Source organism: Castor canadensis, chromosome 8 (genome assembly GCF_047511655.1).
Source record: "Castor canadensis chromosome 8, mCasCan1.hap1v2, whole genome shotgun sequence".
NCBI classification, from domain to species: domain Eukaryota; kingdom Metazoa; phylum Chordata; class Mammalia; order Rodentia; family Castoridae; genus Castor; species Castor canadensis.
The window spans coordinates 76,284,253-76,301,445 of NC_133393.1; the positions used below are offsets into that span (position 1 = coordinate 76,284,253).

At 35.8% G+C, this 17,193-nt stretch overlaps 1 protein-coding gene across 2 annotated transcripts in view; it reads right to left on the reverse strand.

The window, feature by feature from the left end:
* Cpne8 (copine 8) overlaps positions 1 to 17,193 on the reverse strand; it is a 225,147-nt gene that overhangs the window by 129,452 nt on the left and 78,502 nt on the right. Inside the window, exons 2-3 of one of the 2 annotated variants that reach the window (XM_074083118.1) lie at positions 13,540 to 13,648; positions 1,902 to 1,978 (exon numbers count right to left, since the gene is read on the reverse strand). In XM_074083118.1, the coding sequence (XP_073939219.1) occupies positions 1,902 to 1,978; positions 13,540 to 13,542 (80 nt within the window). In that variant the 5' untranslated portion in view covers positions 13,543 to 13,648. The remainder of the gene's footprint in view (positions 1 to 1,901; positions 1,979 to 13,539; positions 13,649 to 17,193) is intronic. The other variant, XM_074083117.1, reaches the window with a different exon arrangement.

Consider the following 17,193-nt stretch of genomic DNA (forward strand, 5'->3'; position numbering starts at 1 on the left):
CACATATTAATACAAGAGAATTTCACTGTGCAAATTCAGCCAATATATGTATACAGCATACCTCAAACAAGTACACCCCTCCATATATTCCTATCCTCCCTCCCTCTTCCCCACTCTTTAAAACAGTGCTTGGTGAGTTTCATTATGTTGTCTTCAAATGTATATATGCAGTGTACTTCTACCTCTTCATTCATCAGTATCTCATTTCTTAATGTAAGCGATGATGACGGAGGTAGGGGAAGGGGAGAGAATCCTCACATGCTGTTAGTGGGAATGTAAATTGATCCAACCACTATGGAAATCAGCATGAAAGTTCCTCAAGAAACTGCAAATAAGACTGTCATATGACCCTGTTATATCACTCTTGGGCCTATACCCAAAGGAATGTAAACAAAACTGCAAGAGAGAGATATTTGCACAACAATACTTATAACAACCCTATTTATTGTAACCAAGGTACAGAACCAGCCTAGGTACCCAACAACTGATGATTTGATCAAGAAAATGTGGTACACATGTACAATTATTATTCAGGCATAAAGAACAAGGAAATTATGTCACTTGCAGGAAACTAGATGAATCCAGAAATCACCATGTTAAGCAAGATAAGCCAAGCTCAGAAAGACAAATGCTGCATATTTCTCACATATGCAGATCTAGACCTAAAAAAATAATATGACATGATTGTAAAAAAAAAAAAAACAGAAGGACTGTTTGGGGAAGGAGAGCCAGGGGATGGGAAGCAGGGGAAAGGAGAGGTTAATGGGGGTGGGGGGGGCGAATATTATAGGAATACATTATGCCTGTATTAAATAACCCAGTGAAACCCACCAAAAACTGTTTAACAGGAAGAGAGAGGAGAAAGCGTGATTAAGAAAAAGTAATATAGACAGGGTGACTTTGATCAAAGTACATTATATGAATGTTGTAAAAAAATCACAATGAAATCCCTTTGTATAATCAATTTATGTTAATAAAACATTTAAAAATAAAAATGAATAGATATGCATAAGTCATGAAACAGATATTTGGTAAAAATTTTCTTTAAAAAACCCACTTATATAAAAGAAGTCAAAATTAATAGACTTCTTATTAGTTTAAAAAGTATTTAAACAGCACTGGCACATGGAGCAAACAGTTCAATTTTTTTCAGGGAATGTGAGAATAATATCTTGGCCATTTCAAGTGGTTGATGTCTGAGGCAAACAGATTTATTGAGTTTTGACTTAATTAGTTTGTGACTTTGAGAAAAGAATGATGAAGAAAAAGACAAAAATCTAAAACTACTGACATTGTGGTTAGCTCTTCAATTACTTCTTAGAACTTCTGATTTTTATGAACCGGTAAATGAATCCAAGTAATCAAGACTAGGAAGAGATAACAAGGAGGAAAAAGAAGAAGAAAAGCACACTAAACATTAAACAGTTGAGGAAGGAAAAGATGGAAGATATACTTTTCAATTAGTGCCTCAACATTTACACAGTGTTTTCCGTACAGATCAGTTTTATAGCAAAAATAATCATTAGAATTTGATCACCAAAATATATTTACTAAACACATATTACAATGGCAGTGCTACATAAAATCCCTGATCCAAAAGAATAAAAATCTCTCTTAGAGGTATTAAATCTAATAATTGGTAGCAAAAATGGGAGAAAAAGAGCACATTTTCTTATTTAAATCTGATCACTTCATCTTGTGAACAATTTTAGCATGGTATATGATGGCCAAAATATAAATTATTCTTTACAAATACGTCAAAATTTATTATTGAAAGAAAAAAATTCAAACAAGACTTTAAAGCCTACCTTCCATCTACAACCATGAATTCATGAACTCCAAACTACCAGAATAGAAACTTAAGACTTGACATTTTGTTGTCTGAATTAAAAAGTACTTACACTATTGGCTTCTCCAAGCGACTTCCCTGTGAACCAACAATCTCCCCCAACGTACAAAACACTTGTCCCAGAAAATCCTAAAATAGATAAAAGGATTAAAGCTCAGAAGTTCCAAACTACCTTTACAGTATGCATTTAGCACATCACATTTGCATTGTTTTCATTGTTGAAATACTGAATTTCTAACCTTCAATAATAAATAAGATAAGCCCAATGTGAATTAATTTTAACATGTGGCTATCCTATAAGTTTGAATGGCACTTTACACTTTATGACACAACAGATTTGTTATTTTCAGACATTGCAACCTCACATATCCATAAAATAAAGCTTCAACACCGTCTGGAAATGTGGGTTAAGAAAACAAGGAAGGGATTCAGCGAGAAACACCCGCCTCCTGTTTAGTTCAAAGAACTGTCTATCCTAAATGAGAAGGCAGGAGATCTGGCTGGTCTGTCTGTCCACCGAACTGACCCAAGAGAAGCTGTAGGAAAGTCAGGAGAGAGGACTAACAGAAATAAAATGCTTTCATTTTTACTAAGTTGGTCAATAAATCCATTTATTAAATATATAAGGCATCATATTTAGTTCACTGGGGAGTTTCAGAGAAATGACAGTTCTCAATTGTTAAAAAAAGCCAATTCATGGTTAGGAGCTAGTAATAATCCCACTTTACAGACAAGTAAACTGAAGCATAAAAACACCATGGCATGGACCTGACAATTTAAACCCAAGGCTGACCCACTTAAACTAACTCTCTGCTTAGGGTCTAATCATAGCAACGAGACACAAGAATCAAACAAACCACAAAAGTAAAACCTATCTTATCCTCTACTGTTTTGCATATTTCTCCCCTGCACATTAATGGCATTTATGTAGTTGTTTTCTGTTTCTGTGTGTTTGCGTTTTTCCTTTTTATTTATTTATTTATTTATTTATTTATTTATTTATTTTATTATTCATATGTGCATACAAGGCTTGGGTCATTTCTTCCCCCTGCCCCCACCCTGTGTTTTTCCTATTCAGCCATACATTCACTATTCACAATGCAAAACTCAGCACATAATATTTATCAACCATTCATTGTGTAGGAAAGTTCTACAGAATTCACATTTTACATCTACAGCCATACCACCCTGAATGTGCCCAACCTCGTCTGATCTTGGAAGCTAAGCAGGGTTGGGCATGGTTAGTACTTGGATGGGAGAATTCACATTTTACTACCCTAATGGTTCACATTTTCTATATTTTTACACAACATTAGTAATATAATTACTGTCTTTCAATGGATATTTTAAATATTTTCATCTGTGTAGAGAGATGGAAATGAAAAACAAGCTATAACATGATCTGCCTCATTATTAATCTGCTGTTCTGTTCCAGTGATGAAAGATTATAATTATGTCACAATGTTTTTTCCAGTAAAAAATCCATGCACCTTTCCACAGCTCCAACCCACATATAGACCAAATGTAGCTTACAGTGTTCTACTTTATGCATTCCCTTTGATGAGACAACTACAGAACAACATCTGAGGCACCATCTCAAGTATTGGAGAGTGAGATGGACACCAAAATTATTAAGACCAAAAATTTCATTCCATTTGAACTTGGAGGTTTTTTTTTTTTAATTTTCTATTTTTCATGTTGTTTTATTTTATTTTTATATACATATTACTTTCATTTACTTATTTTTTATTTTTATTCTTATCTTAATTCTTTTTATTTTTTATTTTCAATCCTGTCTCTGTCTCTCTAAGGCCTGTTCAGCTTACTGTCGATTAGTAACACTAAAACTTCCTATTTATACCTTTGAAACTTTGTTTGATTCCTTGTTTTGTTTTTTCCTACCTGTCTATTTGTTTTTCCCTTTTCTTTAACTTCTTCCTTTCCATCATCTCTCACCCTTCCATTCTAAATATTACCATTGTTATTACTACATGCTAGAAAATACTTAATTGCACACAGTACACGGACAGTAACAACACCAAGGACAATGATGGGAAGACAGAAAAAAAAAGGGAAACCAGTTTCCCCACAGCAAAAAATTAGTACAGGAACCAGAGGGAAATGAAGAAAACAGATACTCAGATCCAGACTCCAACTAAATGAAGATAAACTATGCCGAAGAACCCAATGAAGCCCACAAGAATAATTTAAAAGAAGACATACTACAGGGAGACAATGACAATTTTACAGAGATGATACTGGATAGGGTCAACCAAAATGTACAGGAGACACTCAAGAAATTCCAAGACAACAAAAATAGAGAATTTGAGAAAGCAAAAGAAGAAATAAAGGAAACCATAGAAGCACTGTATAAACACCAAAGTGAAAGAGAGAACACGATGAAAAAACAGATAAATGAACTCAGGACAAAAATAGACAACATTAAAGAAGAAACCACCCAGGATATGGAAAACCTCAGAAAAAAAAGAATGAAACAGAACTGCAAAACAAAACGGAAGGCCAATCCAGCAGAATAGAACATACAGAAAACACAATCTCAGAACTTGAAGATGAAATGGTAATGAAAGGAAAAACCAAAGAACTATTAATTAAACAACTAAAGACCTGTGAAAAGAAAATGCAAGAACTCACAGACTCCATCAAAAGACCAAACTTGACAAACATGGGCATCAAAGAAGGCAAAGAGGTGCAAGCAAAGGGAATGCGTAGTATATTCAACAAAGTAAAAATGGAAAATTTCCCAAATCTAGAAGAAGATATTCCCATACAGATGCAAGAGGCCTCCAGGACACCAAACAGATCAGATCAAAATAGAACTACCCCATGACATATCATCATTAAAACAACAAGTTCAGAAACTAGGGAAAGAATATTGATGGTTGTAAGAGAGAAAAAGCAAGTAACATACAAAGGTAAACCCATCAAAATCACAGCAGACTTCTCAACAGAAACATTAAAAGCAAGAAGAGCGTGGGGTGAGATCTTCCGGGCACTGAATGAAAATAACTTCAACCCCAGGATACTCTACCCAGCAAAGCTATCATTCAAAATAGATGGAGCAATAAAAATCTTCCATGATAAGCAGAAACTAAAACAATATGTGACCACAAAGCCACTACTACAAAGGATTCTGCAAGGGATTCTGCACACAGAAAGTGAAACCCAACTTAACCATAAAAAGACAGGCAGCACCAAACCACAGGAAAAGAAAAAGCAAGACAGTAGAGAGTAACCTCAACTTAGGTACACACAATCAAACCTTCAAACAACTAAGACAACTAAATGACAGGAATCACCACATACCTATCAGTACTAACACTTAATGGACTTAATTCACCCATCAAAAGGAACCACTTGATGAAATGGATTAAAAAGAAAGATCCAACAATTTGTTGCTTATAGGAGACCCATCTCACTGACAGAAATAAGCATATGCTTAGGGTGAAAGGCTGGAAGAAAATTTACAAAGCCCATGGCCCCCAAAAACAGGAAGGAGTAGCAATACTTATCTCTGACAAAATAGACTTCAAACCTACATTGACCAAACGAGATAAAGAAGGACATTCCATACTAATAAAAGGGGAAATAGACCAAAAGGAAATAATAATCATCAATCTGTATGCACCCAATGTCAACGCACCCAATTTCATCAAACATACCCTGAAAGACCTAAAAGCATATATTAACGCCAACACAGTAGTTGTGGGAAACTTTAACACCCGATTGTCATCAATAGATAGGTCATCGAAACAAAAAATCAATAAAGATATCCAAGATCTAAAATATACAATAGATCAAATGGACCTACTTGAGGTCTACAGAACATTTCATTCAACTTCTACACAATATACAATCTTCTCATCAGCCCAAGGAACCTTCTCCAAAATAGACCATATCATAGGGCACAAACCGAGCCCCAGCAAATATAAGAAAATAGAAATTATACCGTGCATACTATCACATCACAATGCAGTAAAAGTAGAACTCAACAACAAAAGTAAAGACAAAAAACATGCAAACAGCTGGAAACTAAATAACGCACTACTTAATGAACAATGGATCATCAATGAAATAAAAGAGGAAATTAAAAACTTCTTGGAAGTCAATGAAAATGAAAACACAACCTACCAGAGCCTATGGGACACAGCAAAGGCAGTCCTGAGAGTAAAGTTTATAGCCATGAGTGCATATATTAAAAAGACTGAAAGACCCTAAATCAATGACCTAATGATACATCTCAAATTCCTAGAAAAACAAGAACAAGCAAATCCCAAAACAAACAGAAGGAGAGAAATAATAAAACTAAGAGCTGAAATCAACGAAATAGAAACCAAAAAAACCATATAAAGAATTAATGAAACAAAAAGTTGGTTCTATGAAAAAATAAACAAGATCAATAGACCCCAGGCAAACCTTACTAAAATGAGGAGAGAAGAAACCCAAATTAGTAGAATCAGGAATGCAAAAGGGGAGATAACAACAACAAACACCATGGAAGTCCAGGAAATCATCTGAGACTACTTCGAGAACTTATATTCAAATAAATTTGAAAATCTTAAAGACATGGACAGATTTCTAGATACATATGATCTTCCAAAACTGAACCAAGAGGAAATTAATACCTGAATAGATCTATAACACAAAATGAAATTGAAGCAGCAATCAAGAGTCTCCCCAAAAAGAAAAGTTCAGGACCTGATGGATTCTCTGCTGACTTCTATCAGACCTTTAAAGAAGAACTCATACCAACCCTCCTTAAACTGTTCCATGAAATAGAAAGGGAAGGAAAACTGCCAAACACATTTTATGAAGCCAGTATTACACTTCCAAATATTACACTTTAAGACACGTCCAAAAGGGAGAACTATAGGCCAATCTCCTTAATGAACATTGATGCAAAAATCCTCAACAAAATAATGGCAAACCGAATTCAACAACACATCAAAAAGATCATTCACCATGACCAAGTAGGCTTCATCACAGGAATGCAGTGGTGGTTCAACATATGAAAATCAATAAATGTAACAAACCACATTAACAGAAGCAAAGACAAAAACCACTTGATCATCTCAATAGATGCAGAAAAAGCCTCTGATAAGATCCAACACCATTTCATGATAAAAGCTCTAAGAAAACTAGGAATAGAAGGAAAGTACCTCAACATTATAAAAGCTATATATGACAAACCTACAGCCAGCATTATACTTAATGGAGAAAAACTGAAACAATTCTCTCTAAAATCAGGAACCAGACAAGGATGCCCACTATCTCCACTCCTATTCAACATAGTACTGGAATTCCTAGCCAGAGCAATTAGGCAAGAAGAAGGAATAAAAGGAATACAAATAGGTAAAGAAACTGTCAAAATATCCCTATTTGCAGATGACATGATCCTATACCTTAAAGACCCAAAAAACTCTACTCAGAAGCTTCTAGACATCATCAATAGCTACAGCAAGGTAGCAGGATATAAAATCAACATAGAAAAATCATTAGCATTTCTATACACTAACAATGAGCAAACTGAAAAAGAATGAATGAAAACAATTTCATTTACAATAGCCTCAAAAAAAATCAAATACCTAGGTGTAAACCTAACAAAAGATGTGAATGACCTTTACAAGGAAAACTATAAACTTCTGAAGAAAGAGATTGAGGAAGACTATAGAAAGATCTCCCATGCTCATGGATTGGTAGAATCAACATAGTAAAAATATCGATACTCCCCAAAGTAATCTACATGTTTAATGCAATTCCCATCAAAATTCCAATGACATTCATTAAAGACATTGAAAAATCCACTGTGAATTTATATGGAAACACAAGAGGCCACGAATAGCCAAGGCAACACTTAGTCAAAAGAACAATGCAGGAGGTATCACTATACCTGACTTCAAACTATATTACAAAGCAATAACAATAGAAACAGCATGGTACTGGCACAAAAACAGACATGAAGACCAGTGGAACAGAATAGAGGACCCAGATATGAACCCACACAACTATAACCAACTTGTCTTTGACAAAGGAGCTAAAAATATACAATAGAGAAATAGCAGCCTCTTCAACAAAAACTGATGGGAAAATTAGTTAGCTGTCTGCAAAAAAACTGAAACTAGATCCATGTATATCACCCTATACCAAGATTAACTCAAAATGGATCAAGGATCTTAATATCAGATAACAAACTCTAAAGTTGATACAGGAAAGAGTAGGAAATACTCTGGAGTTAGTAGGTATAGGTAAGAACTTGCTCAATGAAACCCCAGCAGCTCAGCAACTAAGAGATAGCATAGATAAATGCGACTTCATAAAACTAAAAAGCTTCTGTTCATCAAAAGAAATGGTCTCTAAACTGAAGAGAACACCCACAGAGTGGGAGAAAATATTTGCCAGCTACACATCAGACAAAGGACTGATAACCAGAATATACAGGGAACTTAAAAAACTAAATTCTCTCAAAACTAATGAACCAATAAAGAAATGGGGAAGTGAACTGAACAGAACTTTCTCAAAAGAAGAAATTCAAATGGCCAGAAAACACATGAAAAAATGCTCACCATCTCTAGCCATAAAGGAAATGCAAATTAAAACCACACTAAGATTCCACCTCACCCCTGTTAGAATAGCCATCATTAGCAACACCACCAACAACAGGTGTTGGTGACGATGTGGGGAAAAAGGAACCCTCTCACACTGTTGGTGGGAATGTAAACTAGTACAACCACTCTGGAAAAATATTTGGAGACTACTTAAAAAGCTAGACATTGATCTACCATTTGATCAGCAATACCACTCTTGGGGATATACCCAAAAGACTGTGTCACAGGTTACTCCAGAGGCACCTGCACACCCATGTTTATTGTGGCAGTATTCACAATAGCCAAGTTATGGAAACAGCCAAGATGCCCTACCACTGACAAATGCATTAAGAAAATGTGGTATCTATACACAATGGAATTTTATGCAGCCATGAAGAAGAACGAAATGTTATCATGAGCCGGTAAATGGATGGAATTGGAGAACATCATTCTGAGTGAGGTTAGCCTGGCACAAAAGACCAAAAATCATATGTTCTCCCTCATATGCAGATGTGAGATCAAGGGCAAACACAACAAGGGGATTGGTCTTTGGGAACATGATAAAAGCGAGAGCACACAAGGGAGGGGTGAGGATAGGTAAGACATCTAAAAAATTAGCTAGCATTTGTTGCCCTTAACGCAGAGAAACTAAAGCAGATAACTTAAAAGCAACTGAGGCCAATAGGAAAAGGGGACCAGGAACTAGAGAAAAGGTGAGATCAAAAAGAATTAACCAAGAAGGTAACACACACGCACAGGAAATCAATGTGAGTCAATGCCCTGTATAGCTATCCTTATCTCAACCAGCAAAAACCCTTGTTCCTTCCTATTATTGCTTATACTCTCTCTACAACAAAATTAGAAATAAGGGCAAAATACTTTCTGCTGGATATTGAGGGGGTGGGGAGGAGAGGGAGGGGGTGGTGTGGGTGGTAAGGGAGGGAGTAGGGGCAGGAGGGAGAAATGACCCAAGCCTTGTATGCACATATGAATAATAAAACAATTAAAAAATAAATAAAAAAATAAAAAAGACTGAAACTTTATTGCATTTAAACCTGGGATTTTTTTCTTTTCTTCTTTTTTTTTCTTTTCTTCTTTTTTTCCTTTTCTTCTTTTTTCTTTTTTTCTCCAATTTTTTCTTTTTACTCTGTCTCTCTAATGCTTGTTTAGCTCACTATTAATTAGTACACTATCTCTCCCTATTTATTTCTTTGGCTATTTCTTTTTTGTTGGTGGTGGTAGTGGTGGTGGTCTTGCTTTTCTTCCTTTTTTCTATTCCTTCTTTGCTCTCTTTCACCTCTTACCTTTCCATTCTAGATATCATTATGCTTACTTAATAGTAAGCATAATGATAATATGCTTACTATGCATAATAATAGTAAGCTAGGTAATACTAAGTTACACACAGTGCAGGAACAGTAACAGCACCAAGTGTAATGATTAGAAGATGGAAAAAGAATGGAAACCATTATCTCCTCAATAATAAATTAGTACAGGAACCAGAGGAAAATGAAGAAAATAGATACTCATATCCAGACTCCAACAACAAAGATAAACTATGCCAAAGGACTCAACGAAGCTCAAAGAACACTCTGAAAGAAGAAATCCTGTGCGTGGGTGTTTCTCTGCATTAAGGGCAACAAATGCTAGCTAGTTTTTTAGGTGTCTTACCTATCCTCACCCCTCCCTTGTGTGCTCTCGCTTTTATCATGTGCTCATAGTCCAATCCCCTTGTTGTGTTTGCCCTTGATCTAATGTCCACATATGAGGGAGAACATACGATTTTTGGTCTTTTGAGCCAGGCTAACCTCACTCAGAATGATGTTCTCCAATTCCATCCATTTATCAGCAAATGATAACATTTCGTTCTTCTTCATGGCTGCATAAAATTCCATTGTGTATAGATACCACATTTTCTTAATCCATTCGTCAGTGCTGGGGCATCTTGGCTGTTTCCATAACTTGGCTATTGTGAATAGTGCCGCAATAAACATGGATGTGCAGGTGCCTCTGGAGTAACAGTCTTTTGGGTATATCCCCAAGAGTGGTATTGCTGGATCAAATGGTAGATCGATGTCCAGCTTTTTAAGTAGCCTCCAAATTTTTTTCCAGAGTGGTTGTACTAGTCTACATTCCCACCAACAGTGTAAGAGGGTTCCTTTTTCCCCGCATCCTCGCCAACACCTGTTGTTGGTGGTGTTGCTGATGATGGCTATTCTAACAGGGGTGAGGTGGAATCTTAGTGTGGTTTTAATTTGCATTTCCTTTATTGCTAGAGATGGTGAGCATTTTTTCATGTGTTTTCTGGCCATTTGAATTTCTTCTTTTGAGAAAGTTCTGTTTAGTTCACCTGCCCATTTCTTTATTGGTTCATTAGTTTTGGGAGAATTTAGTTTTTTAAGTTCCCTGTATATTCTGGTTATCAGTCCTTTGTCTGATGTATAATTGGCAAATATTTTCTCCCACTCTGTGGGTGTTCTCTTCAGTTTAGAGACCATTTCTTTTGATGAACAGAAGCTTTTTAGTTTTATGAGGTCCCATTTATCTATGCTATCTCTTAGTTGCTGTGCTGCTGGGGTTTCATTGAGAAAGTTCTTACCTATACCTACTAACTCCAGAGTATTTCCTACTCTTTCTTGTATCAACTTAAGAGTTTGGGGTCTGATATTAAGATCCTTGATCCATTTTGAGTTAATCTTGGTATAGGGTGATATACATGGATCTAGTTTCAGTTTTTTGCAGACTGCTAAACAGTTTTCCCAGCAGTTTTTGTTGAAGAGGCTGCTATTTCTCCATCGTATTTTTTAGCTCCTTTGTCAAAGATAAGTTGTTTATAGTTGTGTGGCTTTATATCTGGATCCTCTATTCTGTTCCACTGGTCTTCATGTCTGTTTTTGTGCCAGTACCATGCTGTTTTTATTATTATTGCTTTGTAATATAGTTTGAAGTCAGGTATTGTGATACCTCCTGCATTGTTCTTTTGACTGAGTATTGCCTTGGCTATTCGTGGCCTCTTGTGTTTCCATATAAATTTAACAGTAGATTTTTCAATCTCTTTGATGAATGTCATTGGAATTTTGATGGGAATTGCATTAAACATGTAGATTACTTTTGGGAGTATAGACATTTTTACTATGTTGATTCTACCAATCCATGAGCATGGGAGATCTCTCCACTTTCTATAGTCTTCCTCAATCTCTTTCTTCAGAAGTGTATAGTTTTCCTTGTAGAGGTCTTTCACATCTTTTGTTAGGTTATCAATGTGAGTCAATGCCCTGTATAGCTATCCTTATCTCAACCAGCAAAACCCCTTGTTCCTTCCTATTATTGCTTATACTCTCTCTACAACAAAATTAGAGATAAGGGCAAAATAGTTTCTGCTGGGTATTGAGGGGGGGAGCGGGAGGGGGTGGAGTGGGTGGTAAGGGAGGGGGTGGGGGCAGGGGGGAGAAATAAACCAAGCCTTGTATGCACATATGAATAATAAAAGAAAAATGAAAAAAAAAAAAAAAAAGAAGAAATCCTCTAAGTAAACAATGAGAACGTTATAGAGATGGATATGGTCAAACTAAATGTGCAGGAGACACAGAAGAAATTCCAAAACAACAAAAATAAAGAATATGTGAAAGCACAAGAACAAATAAAAAAAAAACATAGAAGCACAGTATAAACACCAAATTGAAACAAACACCATAAATAGAGAGACAAATGAACTCAGGATGAAAATTGACAATATTAAAGAGTAAGCGACTCATGATATGGAAAACCTCAGAAAAAACAATGAAACAGAAATCCAAAACAAAATGGAAGGCCACTCCAGCAGACTAGAATAAGCAGAAGACAGAATCTAAGAATTCGAAGACAAAATGGTAATTAAAGGAAGAACTGAAGAACTACTAGTTAGACAACTCTAGACCTGTGAAAGGAATATGCAAGAATTCAATGACTCCATCAAAAGACCAAACCTCAGACTCATGGGCATTGAAGAAGGAGAATAGGTGCAGACAAAAGGAATTTGTAATATATTCAACAAAATAATAACAGAAAATTTCTCAAATCTAGAGAAATCTATGCCCATTAAGGTACAGGAAACCTCCAGGACACCAAACAGACTAAACTAAAATAGAACTACCCCACGAAATATTATCATTAAAACAACAAGCACAGAGTATAGAGAAAGAATACTGAAGGCTGTAAGAGAGAAAAAGCAAATAACTTACAAAGGTAAACCCATCAAAATCACAGCAGATTAAAAAGTGAGAAGAGCATAAGGTGAGGTTTTCCAGGCACTGAATGAAAATAAGTTCAATCCTAGGATACTCTACCCAGTAAAACTTTCATTCACAATAGATGGAACAGTAAAAGTCTTCCATGATAAGCAGAAACTAAAACAATATATGACCACAAAGCCACCACTACAAAAGATTCTTCAAGGGAATTCTGCACACAGAAAGTAAAAGCCAACATAACCAAGAAAGGACAGGCAGTACCAAACCACAGGAGAAGAAAAAGCAAGAAAGTAGAGAGTAACATCGATTTACCTACACACAATCAAACCCCTAAACAACTAAGACAACTAAATGACAGGAACCACCACATACCTATCAATACTAACACTCAATGTTAATGGACTTAACTCCCCTATCAAAAGACACTGTTTGACAAACTGGATTAAAAAGGAAGATCCAACAATTTGTTGCTTACAGTAGACCCATCTCATCAATAGAAATAAGCATAGGCTTAGGGTGAAAGGCTGGAAGAAGACATACCAAGCTAATGGTCCCTGAAAACAGGCAGGAGTAGCAACATTTATCTCGGACAAAGTAGACTTCAAACCTACATTGATCAAACGAGATAAACAAAGACACTCCATACTAATAAAAAGGGAAATACACCAAAGGAAATAACATTTATCAACCTATATGCACCCAACATCAACACACCCAATTTCATCAAACATGTTCTGAAGGACCCAAAAACATATATAAACTTCAACACAGTGGTAGTGGGAGACTTTAATACCCCCTATCACCAATGGATAGGTCATCCAAAAAAAATTAATAAAAAAATACTAGATATAAATCATACCATAGATCAAATGGACCTTGCTGATGTCTACAGAATATTTCATCCAACTTCTGCACAATATACAAACTTCTCAGCAGCCCATGGAATCTTCTCCAAAATTGTTCATATCCTAAGGCACAAAGCAAGCCTCAGCAAATATAAGAAAATAGAAATCATATCATGCATTCTATCTGATCACAATGCATTAAAACTAGAACTGAACAACAAAAATAATAGCAAAAAACATGCAAACACTTGGAAACTGAACAACACATTGCTCAATGATCAATGGGTCATCGATGAAATAAAAGAGGAAATTAAAAGTTCCTGGAAGTTAAAGAAAATGAAAACACAACATACAGGAACCTATGGGACACAGCAAAGGCAGTCCTGATCGGGAAGTTTATAGCCATGAGTGCATATATTAAAAAGACTGAAAGATCTCAAATCAATGACCTAATGATATATCTCAAACTCCTAGAAAAACAAGAACAAGCAAATCCCAAAACAAACAGAAGGAGAGAAATAATAAAAATAACAGCTGAAATCAATGAAATAGAAACCAAAAAAAAAATACAAAGAATTAATGAAACAAAAAGTTGGTTCTTTGAAAAAATAAACAAGATCAACAAACCTCTGGCAAACCTGACTAAAACGAGGAGAGAAAAAACCCAAATCAGTACAATCAGGAATGGAAAAGGGGAGATAACAACAAACACCATGGAAATCCAGGAAATCATCAGAGACTACTTTGAGAACCTATATTTAAATAAATTTGAAAATCTTGAAGAAATGGACACATTTCTAGATAGTTATGTCATCCAAAACTGAACCAAGAGGACATTAATCACCTGAATAGATCTATAACACAAAAGGAAATTGAAGCAGCAATAGTCTCCCAAAAAAGAAAAGTCCAAGACCTGATGGATTCTCTGCTGAATTCATGCGACCATTAAAGATAAACTAATGCCAACCCTCCTTAAACTGTTCCATGAAATAGAAAGGGAAGGAAAACTGCCTAACTCATTTTCTGAAGCCAGTATTACACTCATCCCAAAACCAGGCAAAGACACCTCCAAAAAAGGGAACTACAGGCCAATCTCCTTAATGAACATCGACGCAAAACTACACAATAAACTAATGGCAAGCCGAATTCAACAACACATCAAAAAGATCATTCACCACAACCAAGTTGGCTTCATCCCAGGAATGCAGGGGTGGTTCAACATACGAAAATCAATAAATGTAATAAACCACATTAACAGAAGCAAAGACAAAAACCACTTGATCATCTCAATAGATGTAGAAAAAGCCTTTGACAAGATCCAACACCATTTCATGATAAAAGCTCTAAGAAAACTAGGAATATAAGGAATGTACCTCAACATTATAAAAGCTATTTGTGACAAACCTACAGCCAATATTATACTTAATGGTGAAAAACTGAAACCATTCCCTCTAAAATTAGGAACAAGACAAGGATGCCCATTATATCCACTCCTATTCAACATAGTACTGGAATTCCTAGCCAAAGCAATTAAGCAAGAAGAATATATAAAAAAATACGAATAGGTAAACTGTCAAAATATCCATATTTACAGACAATATGATCCTATACCTCAAAGACCCAAAAACTCTACCAAAAACTCCTAGACACCATCAACAGCAGTATACAAAAGCAACTTACAAAAATCTTTAGCTTTTCTATACACTAATAATGAACAAACTAAGAAAGAATAAATGAAAACAATTCCATTTATAATAGCCTCAAAAAAATACAATACCTAAGAGTAAACTTAACAAAGGTTATGAATGACCTCTACCAGGAAAACTACAAACCCCTGAAGAAAGAGACTGAAGAAGACTATAGAAGGTGGAGAGATCTCCTATGCTCATGGATCGGTAGAATCAACATAGTAAAAATGGCTATACTACCAAAAGCAATCTACATGTTTAATGCCATTCCCATCAAAATCCCAATGACATTCATCAATGATATTGAAAAATCTACCCTAAAGTTCATTTGGAAACACAAAAGACTGTGAATAGCCAAGGCAATACTCATCAGCAAGAACAATTCTGGAGGTATCACAATACCTTGACTTCAAACTATATTACAAAGGAACAGTAATAAAAAGAGCATGGTACTGGCACAAAAACAGACATGAAGACCAGTTGAACAGAATAGAGGACCCAGATATGAATCCACACAACTATACCCACTTCATTTTTGAAAAAGGGACTGAAAATATACAATGGAGAAAAGACAGCCTCTTCAACAAAAGCTGTTAGGAAAACTGGTTAGCAGTCTGTAAAAAACTGAAACTGAATCCATATTTATCACTCTGTACTAGTATTAAGTCAAAATGGATCAAGGATCTTAATATCAGACCCCCAACTCTAAAGTTGGTACAGGAAACAGTAGGAAACACTTTGGAAGTAATAGGTATAGGCAAGGAATTCCTCAAAAAATCCCAGCAGCTCAGCAACTAAGAGAAGGTATAGACAAATGGGACTTCATAAAACTAAAAAGCTGCTGCTCAACAAAAGAAATGGTCTCTAAACTGAAGGGACCACCCATAGAATGGGAGAAAATATTTGCCAGCGACACATCAGACAAAATACTGATAACCAGAATATACAGGGAATTAAAAAACTAAACTCTCCCAAAATTAATGAACCAATAAAGAAATGGGCAAGTGAACTACACAGAACTTTCTCAAAAGAAGTAATTCAAATGGCCAAAAAACACATGAAAAATGCTCACCATCTCTAGCCATAAAGGAAATGCAAACCAAAACCGCACTAATATTCCATTTCACCCATTAGAATAGTCATCATTATAAACACCACCAACAACAGGTGTTAGCAAGGATGTGGGGAAATAGGAACCCTTGTACACTGCTAGTGGGATTGCAAACTAGTACAACCACTCTGGAAAAAAACTTTGGAGGCTTCTTAAAAAATCTAAATATAGATCTGCCATTTGATCCAGCAATTCCACTCCTGGGGATATACCCAAAGGAATGTGACACAGATTTCTTCAGAGGCACTTGCACACCCATGTTTATTGCAGCACTATTCACAATAGCCAAGTTATGGAAACAGCCAAGATACCCCACTACTGACAAACGGATTAAGAAAATGTGGTATTTATACACAATGGAATTCTACTCATCCATGAAGAAGAATGAAATCTTATCGTTCACAAGTAAATGGATGGAACTGGAGAATATCATCCTGAGTGAGGTTAGCCAGTTTCAGAAGACCAAAAATCATATGTTCCCCTCATATGCAGACTTTAGGTCAAGGGCAAATGCAGCAAGGGGACTGGACTTTGGTAACATATTAAGGTGAGAGCACACAAGGGAGGTATGAGGATAGGTAAGAAACCCAAAAAAACATGGTAACATTTGATGTCCTCAATGCAAAGGAACTAATGCAGAAACATTAAAGCAACAGAGGCCAATAGGAGAAGGGTACCAGGAACTAGAGAAAAGGTCAGTTTGAGAAGAATCTACTTAGAATGCAACACATATGTACATGAAAGCAATGCAAGGAATCTCCCTGTATAGCTATCCTTATCTCAACTAGCAAAACCCCTTGGTCCTTATTAATGTTTATACTCTCTCTTCAACAAAATTAGAGATAAGGGCAAAACAGTTTCTGCCTGGA